The sequence below is a fragment of the Lissotriton helveticus genome, chromosome 3_1, assembly GCF_964261635.1.
Source record: "Lissotriton helveticus chromosome 3_1, aLisHel1.1, whole genome shotgun sequence".
NCBI classification, from domain to species: domain Eukaryota; kingdom Metazoa; phylum Chordata; class Amphibia; order Caudata; family Salamandridae; genus Lissotriton; species Lissotriton helveticus.
Window position 1 is genome coordinate 2,098,247,526 of NC_136061.1, and position 23,606 is coordinate 2,098,271,131.

At 43.4% G+C, this 23,606-nt stretch overlaps 1 protein-coding gene across 1 annotated transcript in view; it reads right to left on the minus strand.

The window, feature by feature from the left end:
* Positions 1 to 23,606, minus strand: part of UNC45A (unc-45 myosin chaperone A) — a 367,777-nt gene that overhangs the window by 242,635 nt on the left and 101,536 nt on the right. Inside the window, exons 10-11 of the mRNA XM_078683264.1 lie at positions 11,802 to 12,102; positions 5,322 to 5,416 (exon numbers count right to left, since the gene is read on the minus strand). Coding sequence (XP_078539390.1) covers positions 5,322 to 5,416; positions 11,802 to 12,102 — 396 coding nt within the window. The remainder of the gene's footprint in view (positions 1 to 5,321; positions 5,417 to 11,801; positions 12,103 to 23,606) is intronic.

Sequence of the window (23,606 nt, forward strand, 5' to 3'; positions counted from 1 at the left end):
ACTTGGGGCTGGAGAGGTAGTGAAGGATAGGCTTAGAGGAGTCTTGTCCTCCACTCTGGGCAGAATGCATCTCAGAGACATAGCCTTCTTGGGAACTTTAGCGTGCAAAAGGAATGGTTTCTTCTGTGGCGATGTGATTGAGTCAGGGTTCTCACCATTGTCAGAAGATGTCCTGTGCCACCATTGGGTTTAACTGTAATTTGTGATCAGCTAAGCAACACCAGCTGGGTTCATCTGCCCTGGCGTTTAAAGATCCCATCAGATGGTGTGTTATCAAGAAATTCCGCGGAGGATTTAGCCAGCCAGCCCCAGATGTGCAAAACCGCTAGACACAGGACCCAGGAACCCACCCCACTGCTCCTGTTGCAGTACAACATGGTGGTGGTGTTGTCTGTGAAAGCCTTCACCAGCCATCCCATGATGGAGGGCAGGAAGGCCTTCAGGGCCACCTTAATCACCCTACCTCCAGCAGGTTGAGGTAGAGGCGGGTCTCTCTTGAGACCAGAGTCCCCTGATCCCCACCTCTTCCAGATGACCACCTCAACTCAGTAACGATGGATCCGTCACCACTACCAACTCTCAATGATTTAGGGAAAGGGGTCTGCTGTTGGCCCAATTAGAGTTGAGCAATCACTACGGCAGATCTCTTTTGCAGTCTCCTCTAACACATGGATGGAATCTGAAAGGTTTCCTTGGTGCTGGGCCCACTGAGACTTCAGATAAGACAGCAAATCTCGCATGTGCCTTTTGGCTTGGCTGGCAAGCAGGAGTCTGGTAGGCCAAGAAGCCTCAGAGCCATCCTCACCCAGGACAGAGTAACATCAGTATCATAGCCTGAATGCCCTGGACTAGAAAAAAACCTCGAAATTGCACAGTATCCAAGATGGCTCCGATGAAGGGGAGCCTTTGTGAAGCAGTCTAGTGTGACTTGGGCAGGTTAATGAGAACCCCAATGATGTCAAGAGTTATGCGGTCATCTGGAGGTGGTCCGTAACTAATTGTGGTAAGCCTGCCTTTAACAGCCTTCACACCTGATCTTCTGTAATGTATTCTAATACTCAAGTAAAGTACTCTATTGCCCATGGGCAATGTTTGCGAAATATATAAAACTGCAATAAAAAAAGCCAGTCGTCACTTTAGGGGAAGGCTGGTACCCTTGACCTCCAAAGCTGAGCAAAGACCACCACCATCACTTTTGTGAATAGCAGACGGGTACTGGTGAGGCCAAAAGGGAGCAACCCAACCCTAAAGTGCTAGTGGCCCACCTTGAACCGCAGGTAGCACTTGTAGGATGGGGATGTGTATATAAAGGATGTATGATGTTACAACGCGATCATTTAGATCGCGGTACATTACATTGCTGTTTTTACAACGCAAGTCGTTACAACGACTTGCGCTGTAGGGCGCTGGACTTAGGAATAGTATGATTTACTATTCCAACTCCAGCTTACGTACATTAGGGAAGGTATTGGAATAGTAAATCACACTATTCCTTAGTCTAGAGCGCCCTCCAGTGCAAGTCGTGTTAACGACTTGCGTTGTAATAGCAGCGATGTAAATGTATTGTGGTGTTTTGACCGCGTTGTTAAGGTCGTTTCTCATATATAAGTGTCTGACATGTCCACCCCATTATCCAGTCTCTGGGATTCAGGACAGAGAGAACCTGGGCCAAAGTGATATTTTGAATTTGACCTTGCGCAGGAAGGCGCTAAGAGGGTAAAGATCTGGGATAGCATGGAGGCCTCTGTCCTTCTTCAGGAAGTACCCGAATAGCACCCTGTACCTACTTTAAGGCTGGGATCTTCTCTATGGCTCTTTTGCCAAAATATCCTGCATTTACTGGCAAAAAAACACAGTCCAATGAGAAGTAGTTCGATGAAGGTGCTGTGGGTCGAAAAGGAATGGCGGGCGCAGCCCAGCTGGACAATATACAAGAACCACCCTTTGTATGTAAGATGTTGCCACCCTTGCAGAAAGTGGGTGATCCTGCCTCCTACACAATGGCTGTGTGATGCTAAGGGTGCACAAAAGAGGGTTTGAGTTGTAGCCGGAAGAGCAGAGGAGTCGGATGACCACTACCGCTAATGGCTAAGTTGTGGTTTATTGGGCCAACAGCCTAACCTTGAATGGGCTGGGAGGGCTGTTGTGCAGGAGGTGGAGCCTGACATTCTTGACAAACCAAGCCTCTGGCATGTTACCAAAAAGTGCAAAAATGTTGGGATGTATTGCCGTACTGGAGCTGAAGGGCACAAAGTACATGTTGTGGCTCATCTCGCTTTAAAGACACTCTAGGGCCGTGTCCATCTTTTCACCAAACAGACATGTGCCATTAAAAGGCATTCTCAATTAATGTTTTTTCTTGGACTTTTCAAAACACTTTGACTGCAAGGAAGCTCTTCCTTGGGAACAACTTCACGAGTAGGTCTGCGCTCTCGACTTCAAGAGGGACTTGACGTTGCAGAGCCTCATGTTTCAGATGGCCTTTGGATGCACTTGATTGTGGTCGTCATAGGCCTTGAGTCCTGCATTGAACTGAAGCTCTAGAGGTATACCTCATGGGGGTCTGTCACAGATGTCTGCTTGCAACAGTCCCTAAATATCTTAAACTCTGTCATTTTAGATGTGACATGTACCTTACACATTGAAAATCTCAGTGTGAGGAAAAGAGATCCGGGTCCAAGTCTGAAGGCACGGAAAGAAAGGAACTGATGTCAGCGCATATGGGTGACACGTATATGTGGCTATGTTTGTCACTTCTGGAGTGGAAGGGCATTGACGCAGAGTCACATGGTACTACCGAGTGGTGAGCAGGAGGACTGCTTTAGAGTTTTCTGGATCCAGTCTGGTGCCTTGGAAAATCCACAATGTGAGAACTCTCTGGTTAAAAGTATCCATCAGAATCCACTCTATGCTGATAGCGTGGGTTGATCTCACGACATAGGCCCTCGACAGATCCATGTGTTAGACCTTTGTGGTGAGGCTGCAGACCTAAAAGTCAATTGGTCAAAGTTGCTGCTGGTCCCACTCACGGGGAACAAAGACAGGGTTGACTGGCAATCCCATCTTCCCTATGTACAGTCATAGCTTCCAGTACATGGGAATACACATTGCGCTGGGGCTTACATGGAGTCTTAACCTCATCACACTGCTGGCTCAGACACAGAAAGAATAAAGTACATGGTCCAACTTCACCCTCAATATTTTTGGCAGGGTGGTACTATTTAAAAGGATGGTCATGCAGAGCTTTTTATACATTGTACAAAATTTCCCCTTAGTTATTTCCCAGAGCCGGGTTGTGGATCTGACTGCCTGGGTACCCTTGTTTAAATGGGTGAATCAAACTCCCTATATCGCCTTTAACAAACCCAGCCTACCAATGATGGGTCTGTGGACATAATGGACCTTCACCTACACTATTGGTCATCTCAGATTCTGGCTTTGAATGACTGGCTGTATGGGGGTCAAAAGGACCCTGCGTTTCATACAGAGATCTCGCTCGTCGTTTGAGGCAACAAAATAGGCTTACCATATGGGTAACCCATTCTAGACTTGCAAGCAGAAGTCACCCAAGTAGACCTCTTGTATTGGTGGTTGGCCTTGTGCTGGATCAGATGAGACTGTAGCCCCACACCTGAAACGTCTCTCTGGCATGGGAGATAGCTTCTAAACAGTACCTACTTGGAGGGTTTTAACAGTGGGATCTGATTGGAATCTCCAAGCTAGGGTATGTCTGGCAGGGTACACAAATGAAGTCTGTCCAGAGTCTTCAAACTGAATTTGATCTCCAAAGAACCCAATTATATTAATACTTACAGCTGAATTTACCCCTCACAAATCCAGTTTGAATGAGCCTCCAGAATACAGCTTGCTAGAGACCAAGATCATCCTAGGCCCATTAGGAAAAGAAGAAATATCTATAACCTATGAATCCTTAATTATAAAAGTCCCGGATCTGTTTCTGGTGCGATGATGGGCGAGCTGGCTGGGACCTCTGGAAGAAAGCTATTGGAGAAATGCCAAAATAGCCTCTGAGAAACTAGTTATTCTCCTTTGGTCGCCTTTCATACAGTTGAATTATATGCACACTACCTAGTTCAGCCCTAAGAGGCTATAATGAGCAGGTAATATTTGTTCACCCTTACATTTCTGTTGTAATGCTAGTAAGTGCAATTTCTTCCATATAGTTTGGACTTGTCCTTTCATGGTAAAATACTGATATGAAATATTTTCCACCCTCTCTAAAATAATAGACCGACCAGTTGACGGTTTACCCAGTGTCCCACTCCTGGGTATTTTGGACAATGGGGACAGCTGAACAGGTGACCATACCTTAGTGGGTATTGGGACAATGATAGTTAAACAATATATTACTGGATACTGGAATTCCCCTGACCCTCCTTTCACAGCCGAATGGCTGACGGAACTGGACTGGTGCACAAAATGGAAGAGTTCATCCACAAAGCCAGGGGTGTAGGTATAAACATTGCAAGATTTGGGAAAGATGGTGGAAGATGGTGGACATATTATAATTTTATAACTAGATAATGTGATGGAATGTATTGTATCAATGTCTTGGATAAAGTCATGAGATCATGATTGTACTGTGTTTTGTTATGATTTAACAAAAACAATAACATTTGGTTATCAAAAAAACGTAATTGTATTTACAAGACATAAATTTAAAACTCGCCTCTCACAAACACTACCATCAACATGCACAAACGGTACATGTCCACGAAATGTGGAATGAGCAGCATGCAGCATTTTGGTTCTCACAGCCTACCTTGTAGATGGTTATAAAATTAAAGGATACTTTGTCTATCACATTCTCTTCAACGCAGATTCTGAATGAACGCAAGTTACAGCTGCTATATGTAAGATTATAAAGGTTTTCACTGAATATTTCAAACTCATTTTATCTCTCTTTATTTCTTCATAATAATGGGTTGCAGAATACATTTTATTTGCATATCCGAGCTGAACCAACCAGCGATCTCAAACTTTCTGCCAAACCTTGATGTTCATATGTACAGGTTTTGCTACTGACCAACTGCCTTTTGAGCAGCCACTGTATTTTGTTGCCAGTGCTGAAGAATAGGGTCCTTTATCTATGCTGTATCTACTACTCCCATCTTTTTATATTTGATAGAATATGTTAAAACGAAAACTCAAGGTAACAAACTATTCTATGTGCCTTAGTTTTACTTCTTAGAGAATTCTATCTTGCACGTATTACAGTAACAACATCCCAAATGCTTATTTACAGGAGGAATGTCTATCTTCATCAAGAGATCCCACCATTATCTGATTAACTTACTCACTTGCGACACTGCTTTGCCAGTTTCAAGGTCGAACCCTCTGCAAATTGTTTCATACTGAAGTCTGTTCCTCCTGCAGATCCAAGTTTGCAAAGACCCTGCAATGAAAACAAAACAGCAAAATAAACACAGACTTGTTGAAATCAAACCTCATCGCAAAACAGATTTGACTGAGATTAGGCGACCGAGGTTAAAGAGCTCTAATCTAAAGTCAACTGAAACAAGTAAGTGGGAAATTTGTTAAGGAGTTAAAGCAATAGATTAAATGTAAGGAATGGGGTGTTAACACATAGGAAAATAGAATGTGAAAATAAGCGGTGGCAAAACAAATAATGTATTTCTATTTGTTAATATAAGTCTGATTTTCTCATATATGGGGTCTGGAATTTTATGCCACCAGTGCCTCGTTGGTTATTATCAGTGGCAAAGACCTCCAGTGGGCACTAGGAGGGGGAGACAACAGTGCCAGTATCCCACTAAACAAGAGTCATGTCAATGCCAGGTAACAAAAGAGGTAGTTACTATTGCCTGAAGTTGGTTTGGTCTGTTCTACTAGGCTAGTAAATGTTTACACTAACTCATAATAGTGCTAAGGACTCCTACAAACAATGGTGCTAGCATCTCTTGCCATGGTCTCCTGTAGCGAAGATGTGTGGGAAGAGGTGAGGCGCAGCAGCCAGGGTGCTAACTCTTGTGCCTAGGGGCTCACGTTCGATCCCCGGCGGCAGATCAGCCCAGCACCTTGTGACTCTGGACAATAGCTCGCTTAATCTTCTCGACAGCCCCCGGCGCCTTGACTCACTTGGGCAATTGTTTGCACTTTACAAATACTAGACATTTACATTTAGGTAAGAGTACCAAGATCTGCAGCTGAAAACAGGACCCAATAAAGGAGTGCTATAGTCTATTGTAGAAAACAGTGCCAAGGTGACTTGTTGAAAAAGCGGTAGAGACAAGGGAGCAGAAGAATCACAATTATGAAGACAAAAAAGACAAAGCCTCTACTGTTAGGAATATAAGGTCCCAGTCAGAGTTCCAAGTTTACAGGCGGGCTGAAAGCCCCAGTATTTAAGGGTGCTTGGTTATGTTAAAGCCAGAGTACAGGGAGTGATCGGAGAATTGAGTTTAAGAGTCTTCTAGGGAAAGGAAATATATGGCCCATTGTAGAAAAAGAGTGCTTTGGTCTACTGTGGAGAAGAACGCTATTATCAATTATGGGAAGTGGCATAGCGGGCTCCATGGACAGGAGAATCAGAATTGCCTGTGAATGAACAAGTTACTTCTCTTTGGTAGCGCTCTTTCTAGTGAATACTCTATCTAAACACAGATTCATCCCTGCCTTTCACCTCCTCGTTCTGTGTAGTGGTCTCTTTTTACCATCTAAAACGGTCCCAAACTAGACATCTGGACACTCGTACCCCCCAACTGTTTTATGGTTTTGTGCTTTGCATAAGAGGTCATGGAAAGACTCACTCAAGAGTTTCGTTCTTAGGGGTGCCGCTTAGATGCAGCTCTGCCTAGTCACTTCCAGGGCAGAACAAAAGCAACAAGGAGCCACATATCTCCACCCAGCGACACACAGGAGCACTGCTATGAAAAGTTTCCAAATCCAGTCTGGCACCAGGGGAACATTCTACAAATGAGGAATCTGCGGTTAAAAGTATCCATCAGAAAAGAAGAGTGACAAACCTCTGTGAACAAGGATCCCTTGGGTAAAAGAATCCTAGGATTACCTGTCGACTAGAGTGTCATAACCTCTGAAGGCATGATTGCAATACTCCACCGTGGATTAAAATGCTGAACAAGAATGCAAAAGTTGCTTTTAGACAACAGTTCACAACATGGAGCATAGCTTCTTTACTATCTTTTTGATTGAATGACTTGTATCCTTACACTGCTCACATTCAGTGAACTATGTATTTCAATTGTATCAACACTCTATTAGAGTGCATGTTTTCCTGCTCTCTCCCTCTTGTGCAGCTGCACCCGCGCTCATTATGCTTCTCCCTAATAACCCTACTCCAAGATCATCCACTGCTGCCCACCCCTCCCTAGCCTTTCCAGTTTATTTTTCCTCTCCCAGGGCCATATCTCAAGCACATCCATTGTTCCAACATCCCCTTTACACTCCTTGTTGCTTCCCCCTCATCCGCTCCCAACACTCTCTGCTGCTCTACCACTCCTCGTAGTTATTTTACAGACCTTGCACTCAACTTTGAGATTGACAGCCCTTACTGTTTTTTGTCAACAAAAACTGGTCAGGTTTAAGGATTTGTCTGTGAAGTATTTGTAGAGCGCAGCATACACCCGAAGGCATTTTATTTATGTAGAGACAAACGATAATGTTCAGACTAGATTAGTAGTCATTGCAATTATTAGTTATGGAAAATTTAGTTTTTAAAAATGTTTTTCTTAACTTCAATAGATTAGCTTCAGATCAAACAGAAAGAGGTAACCTATTCCCCGGAAAGGCCTTTCCCCAACCAACATTTGTTTCTAATTTGGGGACCTTCTCAAAGTACTGGTCTTCGGCTCTAAATGTGATTCTATGGCAATAAAGCGAGCAGACAGCTGTGTCTGTTACGTTATTAATGACTTTATGAACTTAACAGTAATTTCCCGTACTTTTGTCACCTAAAATATACTTCATAAGGCCCTGCCAGTCCTACCTGAAAATGTACACTATCCTATCCTTCAAGATGTTGTAGGATCTAAGATACAATATGCAAATGCTCTTACCTAGGACTTTCAGTTAATGGGTTTGAGCAAATGCAGTTGATAGAAAATGCTGTCGCCCAGAATTTCCACCACACAAATCCATATCTGGCCATATGCCCACCTTACATCTTCTCCCTGTTCAGCGAATCCTTTTTAAAAGTCTCTATTTTAAGGCTGTTCATAACATGGGAAAGCTCTTTATTAATCAACTTTTCTCATGGTATTCCCCAAACGTTCCAGGTCACCTATTCCCATTCAGATACCTAGAATCAGGAAAATCTGCCACCGGGGGCAGGGGGGAATTGTTTGCCTTCCAGAGAGCAAAGGCTCTGAACTCACATCTTTGGAATTAAAGCTCCTCACATATGTCTTCAAGTTTAGAAAATGGTTGAAAACATGCCTATTTAGGCAGTAAAAATCCACAATTCTTCTCTATTTGCTGTTTTTTGTTGTTGTTTTTTTTAAGAGCCTGGATACTTTTGGGTATTAGTGCGCTCTTTTAATGACACATTTAAATATATCAGAGGCCCAAGCCGTCAGAACACTCTGTGCATGAAGCTAATAACAGCAGCCAACACATAAATTGAGTTTTGAACTCCCTGTGGTTGGGGGCCTACGTCCAAGTCAATAAGTAATTGAAAAAAGAAAAAGGGAGTATGATGCATGTCACACTCACATTCATTTCTTCAATCACCAGCCAAACGGGACTGAAAGGGGCTGGACACAGCTCTTTCAACTGCTCCTTTTCCCTTGAGAAATGGCAAGTAACCTGAGGCAATACAGATCCCAAAGACCTGCTAAAGGTATTAGAGGAAGCGCTGTTAGAAATATTTAACAACGTATTACCAATAAAACAACTTTGAAAATCATCATTTCTACCGAATAACTAGAAAAATAGCACTTGAGCTGCCTTAGCATAGAGTTAATTTGAAAAAGTATAGAACTGAGGAAATCTGGTGGCAAGGCTAGGGCTGTGGATTCAATGCAACCTAAGGGTCTCCAGTCTCTAAGGCTTAAGGGTTTTATTTTCACTGAGGATAGCGTCTGATACCACAAAAGCACAATTTCAAATAAACATTGAATTAATCTATGCTCAGGGTTCTCAAAGTGTTTCCCCCATCAAAGAAACTCTGTACTTGTAATTGAGTTACCTAATTTTTGCTTCGATAAAGAGTCTACTGCCAACTTGTAAAATCTCAAGATGAGTGAAAACAATCCCACCACGGAAACATTTGCAGAGTTTAAGCAATTCCCTGAGCCAGAGCTGCTTGATCAAGGTAAACTGTCACTCAGGAACTTGCACCCTGAAGTATTCAGCAATTATCTGCATCACTGATGAAGGATGTAGTCATAGTATTTATAAAACAGTTGGAATCTTGGCTTTATTTTAGGAACAGCGAGTTGCCATAATAAAATCAATCTTGAGATAACACTATCTTTACAAAAGACGTCAAAAATGTCATACCCACCCTCTTACTCCATATCTAGCACGTTTGTCAAGTAGAACAGCTGCTGGGCCATTTACAAACTTGTGCTGAAGCACAGATCTGTATCCACGCAGAATGATTTAATGCTAACATTGGATTGGGCTGGTGCTGGAGTGCTTATCCTTGGCCTCCTGCTGAATCGACCAGACCATGTCAGGTTCAAATCGATGATATTAGAATTCCTTAAATCCTTTATATTTAGAGGTAGGTTTGAGGTTATTTGTGTAAAGGTTTACTTGAAAAAGTAGCCCAAAAGCTTGTACCTTTGCTTGTATTCACAAAACTCTGACCAGAATAGTTCACTCTGGAAAGCCACATTTATGTACTACTGTCAAGACAAGCTTGTGTCAAGAGTAGGATGGGTAGAGAAGAACCTCATATTTAATGGAGGTTAGAGATAAGGAGTTTCTAGGAGCGAAAAATATTTTCTACCCTGAGAAAAAAACGATAAAACCAAATGTGCAGAAATTTCCACATGCAGATTTTTCCACCAGGTGCAAAATCAGTGTGCATACCTTTTACATTTCTGAATGCTCAAGGAAATCTACCTCTTTTGTACATTTCATAATATTCTTCTAGAATCTTTTATTAATCTCAAACTTGCAGGGCCTTCTAAGATGCCACTGTACTTATTATTTTGAAAGCTAAGTACTTTTGATTTTTAATCTACAACAGGATATGTTTTGTCTCTTGATAAATGCCACAAGCATGTTACTATATCGAAGCATATTCAACAATTGTGTTCAGTGATTTGCTAATTTCCTACTTTGATTCCTGAACAGGCCTCGTTACATTCAACTAAAAGCACTCATAGATATAAATACCTTTCATTGTCAGGGGCATGGAAATATTGATACACCTCCAGCCACACACTGTTTCGGAATCCAGGCCAGAATATAACGGATATGGATTCAAATTCAGGGCATCACACCATTTAATCCGGATCAGTAATACTTGTTCACAAAGCATTATATTTTACAGTTTCACTACTGCTTTATGCTGCTGCTTTATAAACAAATGTAATGTGTTTCATGACAGCATTAAAGTATATTAGTGGGGTACAGTGCTCTGGCGACCATGAGGCCCGGATTGCGCTTTAGGAAAGTATTTAACCAAACTATATATGAAGTGGAATATACGATGAGAACTGTAGATATTTTAATGTAGATGCCAATTTTTTCAGGCAAGTTAGCGAAAATTCAATTTTGATGATCTCAGATCAAACTCACCCACTTCTGTGGTGCAACTCCCTCACAGGACAATCTCTGTCTGGGTCATGTTATTCTGACACATGCTCCATATGAACTACCCCACAAAGAGGAGTACTACATCCTACCTAATGAAATCAAACAGGGTTTGAGGGTAGGAATTGGACTCAAAGGCAGAAGCAGCACCATCATGCCGATAAAGATTAGACGGAGGAGAAACATGGAGGCTTAACATGACCCCTGCTGCTCAACCCAATAAGTCTGAATCAATATCCTCTCCTGCAGCACAGCTTACGCTTTGAAGGTTCATATCACTGGAGTAATCATCCTTTTATATTGTCTCTTCCCTAACTCCTATTTGGTTGGTCAACTCTAGTTGGCCTCCATGCTTTGATGAAGTTCCATTACTCCCTCCAGTAAATTGACTGAAGTCTGTTACAGTACCTCATGCAACATGCCATCAGCATCAGTTGCTGACCTAAAAAAAAAAAAAAGCACCAATGCACTCACCAGTGACCAGAAGCACACACAAAAGACGTGTTCTTCCTTTAATCCTCCTCAAGGTTACTTGATCTCTATATGGTACAATGCAATTTAAGAGCAACATACTCTATTTACACCATGTTTAAGTTCTGTTAAAGTGACAATGGATTCTACAAGCGGGTGTGTCTGCTTATGACAACTTCTCCATAATCTGAGGTACGAGTCCTATAGTACTCATTGGTAGGAAACATTGTATGATCTTGTTTTTGGTGCTAATGTCCTAGTGTTTTCATTGGGTTCCCAGTGGTGTGCATGTGAAATTATTTATTTCCCAGGGAATCACTTCCCCAATCCCTTTATCCGCCGATGACTGAGATTTTCTAGTGGATGTTTCTGGAGGTGGCTTGGTTCTTACTATCCCCTCAAGAGCATGTGACTGTATTTGGAACCATGCGCATTTTGTCGTCGATGAGAGTGGGTACTGGTATTGTACGTCAGTGAGACAATAGGTCAACTTGTCACTGCTGTGCACTTGCTAGTTAGTACCATGCTCTAAATGAAACATTTGTGGCAATGTAGGCACTCACCACAAGGGCACGGATCCGGATAGAATCATTCTCATTCCGCTTGTAAATATCCTTCAGGAGAGTGACCCCGTTGGCAGTGATGAAGGAAGCACGTTTGGCTTTACCAGCAGCATGAATCAATGCCTCAACTGCAATCATCTGATCAACCTCACGGTCAGAGGAGCACAGGGCTAGGATGCTCTCCATAATACCACTCAACTCCAGAGTACGGTTGCCAGCATCCGATGCACCCTGCAACAGGCATGAAACAGTCTGTATGGCCCGCAGCTTCCCATCTAAATCTTGGCCTTCAAACAAGTTTCTGAATTTGAAATAGAAAAAAGAAAACTTTAAAGCAGATTACAGAGAAGTGGAAATAGCCAACATTTTCTAACATTTAAATCAAATGTATTCTAGCACAACTTTTTGCGTATGGTTGTAAAGAATATACCACCTCATAGTGTTTTCCTGTAAAAATGTAATTATTCATCTGAGTTACGTGCCTGTAATGGAGTTTCAAAATTTGCCTTATGTAGAGGCCATCGTGGTGAAGGAGCACCTAAAACTAACAAGGATGCAGGTGTTCCAGTGCAGACTCAGGAATGCAGGGCTGTATTATAAGGAGGCAGCTGGAATCACACATCTGTTCGTAGAATGGGATGCCTGTGGAGAAACTGGTACACTCTTCCTGAAACTCTGGGTAAAATGCATTTCACATAAAGAGAATAAAGATAGGTTGGCTTAGAATGATTCAAAGCTAGGGTAAATGTTTTTGGGCCCTGATAGATGTCACAGAGCTTTCCAGAAAAAAGTCAACTACCTATGAATATTTTGAAATACTGCCTAAACATGTGCCAGGATTCATAAATTCCGAGGTTCCAATGAGGAATTACAGCAGGAATCATTAATTTAGGGTCTAGTTCACCATATTTTTTTATTTGGGGGGGGAATTTTATATAGCGCGTACTCAACCCGAAGGTATCAGAGAGCTTTATATGAGCACCAGGTGCATTACAGATGGACACTTTCGTTTTGTTAGTCACAGGGATATTAAGTGATTTGCCCCGAATTATAGAATGATGGGCGACCCTTCTGAGACTAAAAACCCTATTCCCCAGCTTCGAGGTAGACCGCTCTAGCCGTTGGGGAACATCCCCATTCCTCCCTACAGTTTATCAGAATTAACATGCCACTCTCCACGGTAGTATATTATGCTGCAAACTGGGAGTCTTGAATCCATAACAGCTCACAACAGACATACGTATTTAACTACTGGGTTTGCAGCTTGTTAGTCCAAGGAGGCATTAAAAAAAGTGTGGTAAATAAATAAATAATACCTCTATTTTTGACTAGATATAACAATAACAGATAGCTCAATAAATAAGAGTCAAGATTCGAGGTAGTAGGAGTTTGCAGGTTTAATACAGCATAAAGGACAGGAACAGGACAACCTGCACGGGCAAGATCTGGGATGGCTAGCCAACAGGGGGGCCCCGACAGCTGTCGGGCAGGATCTGGAATGAGCGCGCTGGCTTTTAATAACAATACACAAGTATATATACTAAAACAATTGCATTACAGTACATACAGTAGGTGTGACAGTGGGTGGAGTTAGCAACAGTCGCGAAAGATAAGGATGAAAGTGGGTGTAACAGGAGGCGTGAACATAGACATGTGATGTAAACGTAACAGAATATGTCATAAATGGGGCGGAAACATGGAGGGGGCTACCTGAGGAGCCGGGACCTCTAACCTAGTGGTGCGCGCAAACTGATGATGACGTGTTACTAGGGAGAAGCTGGGGGCTATGACTTCTGAGCTAGAAGGAGAGACGAAAGTCTGGAGAGTCAGAGCGACATGTACCTAAACACTATCTAGTATCTGATGTTTAGAGAACATGTTGATGGAATCCAAAAGTTATCAGGGTAAAGGCTAACAGACACTAAGACTGGTGCATGCATTATTCTACATGTAGTGCGTGTTGAGGAATAGTAAATGACCATTAATTCAGTATTTCTCTTACATGGAGACGTAAAGGCTAGACCATGACGGAAACTATTGATACGTTTCAGTAGCTTAGGAATGCAGAGAAGGAGGGCTGGACTGATAACTAGAATCATAACATACTCTTGGCAGACTGGCAGGCAGAGCCAGGCTGAGCCGGGCACTGTGAGGCAGGAAGTAAGTGAAGGGTCAGGGATACAGGTGGGGGCTGTATCGCTCCTCAGCGAGGGTTCAGGAGACAGGAGCTGAATCTGAGTCCGGGCCCTTTTGAGGCCTAGAAACGGGGATTTTACAATGAAATAACGTGCACACTGAGAAACGTGGCAACATAACTTTACATAGGCCTGATGCTCGTAGCTTTCACGAGGCATACTAGAGATGGACACAACTGTAATTGCGTCTTTAATCGATCATGGGGAATACATATGCATATTAATCATGCACACATGACATAAGATGGGGAACACGTAGGGACACAGAACATGGCAAAATTTACTTTTCCACATTCCCTCCTTGTCACTACGTTTCCATCAGGAAACATCAATATTCATGATACCATCTATCATTTCATACAGTATCATTTGCTCGTCTCGAATTGTCTTGGAACGGGATTTAGGACGGGACTTAGGATTAGGAATACAAGAGGTAGCACAAATGCCGCAAATCGCAGGGCCACATTGTATACAGAGGCAGCAACTGAATATGATCGCTACTGCAATACCTAGAAATGACAATACTTTCCATCCCCAGGCAGAAATTATACTCCAGAACCAACCGGACCATGTCCAGGTGCCTGGATCCTGGTGTAACTGATGGGCAATTTTATGAAGTCTGGTTATAGCTGAATAAACAGACGGCGCGTTATTTGGAATGAAAATGCAGCAACTAGATCCGATGACTCTACATGCTCCTCCTCTATCGGCCAGTATGACGTCAAGAACGAGACGATTTTGGAGCACAACAAATCTCATAGCAGATTGTTCTTCCGTTAAGTTACCTAGGGCAGAAGCAGTCTCATTAACTACTGCTTCAAGGGTTCTGGTTAATCTACGTATTAACTTACTATTCTGGATAGGTCCTATAAAGAAAAAGAAACCTCTATTGAAATCTGTATACTGTTCTAGAGCAGTTTCAGTTTGATCGACAATCGGGGACTCGATCTCCCTTCTATGTCTAATGTGTACTAGATGTGTGTTTCTATGATAATCAGATGGGGCTAGGAAAACTGGTGGCAGTAGGAAGGCAATGTAACAGGTTCCCTCCCAATTGAGGGGCAGACGAACATATGCGGTCTGACCACAAACAAAATAAGAATGACGTGAAGCTTTGAAAATAGATTTCCCGCTGTCACTATACTTGACAATAGTAGTACAATCACTATGTCCTACATGTACGGAACCGTTATTTCGGACACATAATTCGCCTTTGACTGGTAATACTGAAATAGCAGGTAAGTCTGGAGTAGGATCAGACTGAACATTCAGGACTATGAAATTCGAAGAATAATTACCCAAATTATAAACTTCATTTTCTAGATCTAACCCTGTTCTGTGGGGAAGACCTTGCTTGTCTGGAAAACATGTACTGTTCAGAAGGGACATATCATTTGAGGATGACGTTAACATGGACCAGGCTCCACATGAGCCATTATGTGAGAACGGATAAGGAAACAGTGGCAGAACTCCCTTCGGTGTCTGGAAAGGGGGGAGTCGACCACACACCCAACAATTAGTGGCATTGCTGGTCTGGTGTGAATAATGTAACATACGGATAAATGAATTGTTGCGCATAGCAAGACGATAGGATAGTTCATGAGGAGGTAGATCACTAAACGTGTGCTCTACTGTAGCATTAGAAGACTTATTTACATGAGAAATTGGAAAACATAAATGAAATGCATAACTCGTGCAGGTAACCATCAGGCTGAGAAACAATATAAAACTTAGAAAAACGATACATCGGATTGAGTTTTGACTAACTCTCTCACTATGGGGGTCTATTTCATACATGTCAGATACCTGTCTAACCGTTTCACCTAGGGGAGGACTTAGACAATTAAACTGGCTGACTTATTTTACTAGACCGTAGCTTCTTTTTATACTCCTGCTGTGGAGTTTCCTCTAACAGGGGAGGCTTGGTATCAATGTCATTTGCGGGACAGTCCTTGAGAATAGTATTTTGGCAGTCTTTAGGTAAAATGCAATCCTTGGCAAAGTTCTTGGAAACAGTTTGTAGTCGGGATCCGTGAAATTTCTTAACATGAGACAAATGGACCCACCCCTTACGGCCCTCCAACTTCACGGCCGTACGGGTGGTTAAGAGGACCAACTTCGGCTCCTTCCAGCGAGGCTCCAGCGGACTTGAACGATCAAAATTGCGGACGAGGACCAAGCTTCCTGGAACGATTTCATGCGGTTTCACCTCGGTATTGTCTGGAAATGCTGCGGCAACCTGTGAACGACAAGAGTGTAGGGCAGACATCAAGGAAGCTAGGTAATCTGTCAGCATATTACTGGAAACATCTGTAATACTTCGGGGTCTAGGTGTACCCCACATATTCGGGGGGCGGCCGAATACGACCTCATAAGGGGACAGACCTGATCTGGAATGTGCGACCATGCGCATATAAAATAGGGCGACTGGCAGGGCAACTAGCCAGTCTACACCTTTTTCTTGACAGATTTTGGCAATACGGATTTTCAAGGTTTGATTATGTCTCTCTACGAGACCGGCTGCTTCTGGATGGCGTACACAATGGAACTTCCACTGGTACCCTAACAAAAGGGAAACGTGCTTCATCAATTCAGATGAGAATGGCTGGCCGTTATCAGAATACACGACCCTAGGGAGTCCATAGCGGGGGAAGAACTCACGAACCAACTGCTTGGCAGTGGTCGCGGCTGTGTAATCTGGGACTGGATATGCTTCTGTCCACCTGGACAAGGCACATACAACTACAAGGACATACTTGAAACCTCGACATCGCTCCATCTGAATATAATCCATCTGGAGGACTTCAAAAGGGTGGTCAGGGGGTTGGAATCCACCTTGTTCCACCGGGACACTTTTACCTGGATTGAATTGACAACATATCATACAAGTACGGACTTTCTGCTTGGCTGCAGCTCGTAAATGCTTGTTAAACCAAATGTTCTGGATACTGTCTATCATGGCTTTTTCTCCTAAGTGTGCTGGACTATGTGCGGTATTGATAATGACTTGAACCATTGAGTCGGGGAGAAACCATGTGGCTTTTCCCTTCGTCAACCATCCCTGATCTGTCTGGGCCCCTCCTTGTTCGGACCATTTCTTGATTTCTTCGGGAGTAGCATGTAACTGGATATCTATGACATCTTGTGTAGGGTCCTTAACTGTCATACAAGTAGTCTGTTCTAGAGTGGATGTCGGTGTCTTGTTAACTGGTATGTCTGGTGTCTGTGCTGTAAGCTTGGCTGTTCGATCTGCTAGATCATTACCTTGGGAAATAATGTCAGTAACTTTCGTATGTGCCTTGCACTTCATGATAGCGATAGATGTCGGTAAATGTATTGCATCTAACAGAGCTTGAATAAGGAAACCATGCTGAATCTTGGTTCCATGAGAAGTCATGAAACCTCTCTCCTGCCAGAGCACTCCGAAGTCGTGTACAACTCCGAATGCGTAGCGTGAATCTGTGTAAATATTAACTTTCAGGTTCTTGGCGTGTATGCAGGCTTGAGTCAGAGCAACTAGCTCTGCTGCTTGAGCAGACAGGGTGTCAATACGATGTGTTTCAATAACTTCAGTGTCAGTAGTCACTGCATACGCGGCTACTAATTCTCCTGTACTGGTTCTCATACATGAACCATCCACATAAAGTGTCAGGTCGGGATCTGGTAATGGAATATCTGTCAGGTCTTGTCTTGGCTTGGTCATGGTGTTAACTACTTCCACACAATCATGTGTGACAGGATTTGAAGTAACTGACGGTAACAGTGTAGCAGGATTTAGAACGTTGCAGCGTCTGATTTCTATGTGTGGCTGGAACAGTGTCAGTTCATAACCTGTTAAACGTGCAATTGTCAAGTGCTGGGTCTGTGTTCGGTTTAAAAGAACTTCCACGGAGTGTGGAACTTGTACTGTCAGGGAGTGTCCCAATACTATGGAATCACTTTGTCTGATAGCTAGTGCTGTGGCTGCAACTGACTTGAGGCACGCAGGCAGAGCCTGGGCTACTGGATCTAATGTGCTCGAAAAATAAGCACAGGGCTTGTATTGTCCTGCTTGATCTTGTGTGAGAACAGATAATGCTGTACCATCACGTTCTGTGACAAAAAGTGTAAAAGGCTTATTGTAGTTCGGTGTAGCTAGGACAGGAGCTTGGCATAAGGCTTTCTTTAACTCATTAAAACTAAGTGTATGTTCGGATGTCCAAGGGAGGACAGTCGATACGGCTGCCTCCTGTGTCGTTAACTGTATCAGTGGCTTAGCTAGAAATGCATACTGAGGAATCCATTGTCTGCAATAAGAAGTAAGGCCGATAAAAGCACGTACCTCCTTCTGTGTCTTGGGCTGTGGAAGACTCGCTATTAACTGGATGCGATCGGGTGTCAACTGCCTACCCCACTTGGACAGTAAGTGGCCTAAGTAGATCACTTGCTGGACACAGAATTGAAGCTTTGAAGGAGACACCTTGTGCCCCATCTCGGCTAGGAAATACAGAACTGTAAGTGATGCTCGCTCGCAAGCACGTTCAGAACGGGCTGTGATCAGTAGATCATCGACATACTGGAGCAGGGCAGTGTCAGTTGGCATGTGAATGTTGTCTAGTTGTCTCTTAAGTGCTTGACTGTAAATACTAGGACTTTCTGTGAAACCTTGAGGAGCTCGTGTGAATTTATAGCTCCTTCCATTTAAACAAAAACCGAAAAGGTACTGGCTGTCTGGATGAATGGGGACACTGAAAAATGCGTTTTTGAGGTCTATGACTGTGAAAAATGTAGCCTCAGAATCAATGGCTGTCAATAGGGATGAGATATCTGGAACAACTGGATACTGGGGAATGATACATTTATTAAGTTCTCGAAGGTCAATCACTAATCGATATACTGGGGGTGCATTTGGATCAGTACGTTTCATGACTGGAATGATAGGAGAATTACATACATTGGAGTCAGTTTCTACAACTACTCCTTGAGCAATGAGCTCGTCAATAATTTTGGATAAGGCTGCTACAGCCTCAGGTGGCAATCTGTACTGTCTGATTCGTGGCAAGACTATACCTTGCTTAAGAGTCACACGATGGGGTGTGATTTGCATAAAACCAACATCAGTTGGACCTTGCGCCCATAGATGCTGCGGAACATTAGACAATCTCGGATCAAAATCTCGTAAAACATAGTGACCCTTGAAGTCACGTAAAAACAAACGTATTCCCTCTGGGGAACAGCAAATAACTGCACCTAATTCTTTCAGTGTCTTAATGCCTAACAAATTTTCTGGACATGACTTCGTAAGCAATAGATCAGTAGTTCGGGACAATGGACCTACTTCTAGAGTAACTGGTTTTGATATCTCGTTTACAATAGGCTTTCCTGAAAATCCAAGGGAAACATTTCTAGAGCCTGAGAGCGGAGCCCCTGGAACCTCGTCGTGACTAATGGTAGTCCTACTTGCCCCTGTATCAATCAGAAACTTTCTGTCTTTCCCTAATACTTGACTGTGAACATAGGGACCTTCTTGATCTACAGGAATCTCGATGAGAGGCAAGCCTACCTCCCTCTCTAGGCTGTTTCATGAATACGCTTGATACTCTGGATACTCTGTCTGTGCATACTGGTACATCTGCTGTGTAACATGCTGAGTTGCAGCTATAGGCTGCGGTGCTGGAACTGTCTGTTGTGCATTCTGTGGCTGAGGAGTCTGTGAAACTTGGTCTTGTCTAGGCGGACGTGGTCTTTCTTTAGTTTTACCAGTGGCTATATTGTGTTTCAGAACTGCACACTCGTTTATAAAATGACCTGGCTGTTTACAATAATTGCATGTCCCTTTAACGGGAGCTGCAGGATGACTGGCTTGATTCGGACCCCTCTTCTGACTGTCTTGAGGAACAGATTGTGCAACTAGTACTTTCATTTTCGTGTCTTTCATACGTCTTCTCTCGTGTTCTTGCTCTTCTCTGATTCTATTCTGGTGATATTGGAGCATCTGTAACATCTGGGACGGGGTACTAGCTTGCCATGTACTTTCGACTTTCAAAACTCGATTCTTAACTTGTGGACTTGAATTCTCGACTAATTTAGTAACAAAAAGATGCGGGTATGACTCGCTACTCGTCTTCAAACCACTGTTTATGATAAAGCATTTCTCAAATCTAGAATAAAAATCACTAGTGTCTTCGTCTTGTTTCTGTTTACAGGCTGAGATTGCATCCCAGTCTTCCTTTTTAGTGGCTAATAATCTAGGCAAAACTTGTATTAACAGTTCTGGTAATTCTTTACATTTATCTCCAAGACCGGTACCTGGTACTCGTATCTTATCTTCAGCTTCTAGAGCTGTCCAATCGATCTTTTTCTCTCCCACCTCCCAATCCTTTTCCTTGAGTTTTTCGTATACCCCTGCGGGCAACAGGACTTTTAACATTTTAATAATATCTGGATACGTGTATTCTCCCATACGGAGCATGTCTTTTAATTCTCGGTGGAACCCTGCTGGATCTTTGTCGTGACAGGGAATTAATTTCTTCATCTCTAAGAGTTCCATCTTTGTAACTGGGGTATAAACAAATACTCGTTGCATTTCACCATCTGGTGTCCTAACTGGGTGTACTTCTCGTAATGGATTCTGTCTGTCTATATAAAACGGTTTACTTTCTGGAGGTGAGACATGAACAAAATGCGGGTTCAGAAACGTTCTATATTTATGGCGTTGTTCTAGAATGACACTAATTAAATCGGTACCTAAACCTTTCCATCTATACTGGAGTAACTCGTTCAGGATATCATGTAACGGACCTGGATCAGAATGTTGACCCTCATACAGTGTAATGAGGTGTTGGATCATATACATACCCACCAGTCGCTGCTCGGCTGGGGGCAGTTTCAGAAACATTTGTGCCACTATTTCGTCTGGAAAAGTGGTAGAATCAGTAATCCATCGGACTGCTGATCGGGCTAGTTCTTGTTCATGCATAGTACTTAATTCACTGTAACCGATTCGTGATTTCAGAATTCGATCGGTAGCTTGAAATACTTGTTCTAGAGAACCTTGTTCTGGTGCTGGAAGATGAAAGACTTTCTTGTGTTCTAGGCGTAAATGTCGGTCTGGAATTCTAGATTTACCTACATACGCTATTCTGGCGGGATTCTCGTCGTCTACCTCTTCAGTAGAAGAGTCATTTTCTTTCTCGCTTACTTGTGCTTCTTTGCGTTGTTCGTGTAACCTTATTATTTCTTTACGTATTTTCTTGTACATACTCTCTATACTATTGAGTGTCTTGTGCTTACCCTCGGCTATATTATCACTCCACTTTGTCAGAATTCTCATTTCGGTCGGATCTTTAGTCGGGGAATCTTGTTCCCGTATTAAACAATTGATCAGAAACTTTAATAACATGAACTGGATCTCAGCTTTCCTGAGAGACATGACTTCACCAATACTTTCTGGATCTTGTCCTGTACGAATGAAACGATACATTCTGTCTAGATCTTCTTTCATATTCGGTAGGGTGACCAAATACTCGGACACCTGCCTTATACGTACGGAATATATAACCATACTATCCTCGCCTGGGACTGGATCATAACAGCATTCAGTAAGAAGTCGCCTGATTTCTGCAATGGACTTATATTTAGGCGTACGCTGTAACGCACGTTCATGTAACTCGACTGCTCCTAGACGTCTACTTGGCGGCGGGGTACCAGGAGGACCTCCTCCCGCGGCCCCTATACTGGAATCGTCGACTGATACTCTTCGTGCTGGCAGAGTGACTGATGTGGCGGGAATTTGTACTACGGGCTGGACCGGGGGTACCGTAGCAGGTACTGCAACAGGTGCCCCGGTGACTGGAGGAGCAGGATTTACATTATTTACAGGAGCTGGTGGAACAGGATTTGCATATTCTGGGACTGTGTCGTCCAAATAGGACGAGAGAAAAATATCAGCTGCGGTCGGTTTGTGACGTAACTTGGTCGGAACTAAGGGTGGCGGAAAATTACTGGATGCCTCCGGGGTTGCTTTTGGCAAGCCCTCGGCAAGAAGAGGATACATACCCTTAATGAGGGCATTCCTCTGTCTGTCTGACTGTTCGGTTTTAACTCGTTCACCTATTTCGATTAGTTCCCTTTCTTGGGCTCTTTCTAAGGATTCCCTACTTAGTACTGACTTTCTGATTTCTTTTTCGGTTCTTTTATGAGATTCTTTGCGCCATAACTCGATGGCATCTTTCTGTGACTGTCTGGCTTTCTTTTTCCATAATACTTCTTCTACTCGCATGATGCACTCGGCATCCCATGTACCCGATACGGGCCATCTATACTTTTCTTCTAACTGTTTGGTGTACTCCACCCATAAATCTAGATATAATATGGCGCTTATGCCATGCTTTTGATACATAAAATGACCTGGACTGTCCCTAGGCGGGACAGGAACTGCTTCTTCTAACAGACCTTTTCTAGTTTTTAACTGACGTAGTTTGGAAAACAAAGGCATGACTGACCTGTGGTCTAGACACAATACAATACACAATGAACACGATAATTACACCACTTTCATACCACGACATTGAAATACATGAATGACATTTAAAATAACAGTTCGGACAAAATACTACCTGGAATACTGAAAACAGAATACATGAATTTCTCGAGAACAGAACGGACTAGAACAGAAACTAGATGCACTGCTAAAACAGTACGAAACTTACCGGTCTCATAAAGAGACACGTCAGGACCCGCATCCACCTAAGTGGACACTTCGTGTTGGATCTGTGTACCCAAACCCACGGACCAGAGACAATGCAATTGACCCTGTCTAGATACTACCCCAGCAACGGTACTCACCGGGCAGCAAGAACGGAAGGCCTCGGACTGGACTGGACTGCTTCGACGACGGACGGACGAACTTCGGACTTCTGTTACGGGTGGGCCTCCGGATACCTCGGACTCTCGGCTTGGGCTCTGGTCGGGACTCGCCGCGTTCCTCCACCGCCTCGTCTGGATGCTGGACCGCAACCTCCGTCTCCTCCGTGGGCCTGAGGGATACTTGAAGCAGAAATATCTGCACGTGCACGGTATGGTTCCGTCACGGCTGCAGAGGATCAGGGGGCTTGCGTGGCTTCACCGGCGCGTGGGGAAAGGGCAAGTCCCTATTCGGGCGCCATTATGTGGTAAATAAATAAATAATACCTCTATTTTTGACTAGATATAACAATAACAGATAGCTCAATAAATAAGAGTCAAGATTCGAGGTAGTAGGAGTTTGCAGGTTTAATACAGCATAAAGGACAGGAACAGGACAACCTGCACGGGCAAGATCTGGGATGGCTAGCCAACAGGGGGGCCCCGACAGCTGTCGGGCAGGATCTGGAATGAGCGCGCTGGCTTTTAATAACAATACACAAGTATATATACTAAAACAATTGCATTACAGTACATACAGTAGGTGTGCCAGTGGGTGGAGTTAGCAACAGTCGCGAAAGATAAGGATGAAAGTGGGTGTAACAGGAGGCGTGAACATAGACATGTGATGTAAACGTAACAGAATATGTCATAAATGGGGCGGAAACATGGAGGGGGCTACCTGAGGAGCCGGGACCTCTAACCTAGTGGTGCGCGCAAACTGATG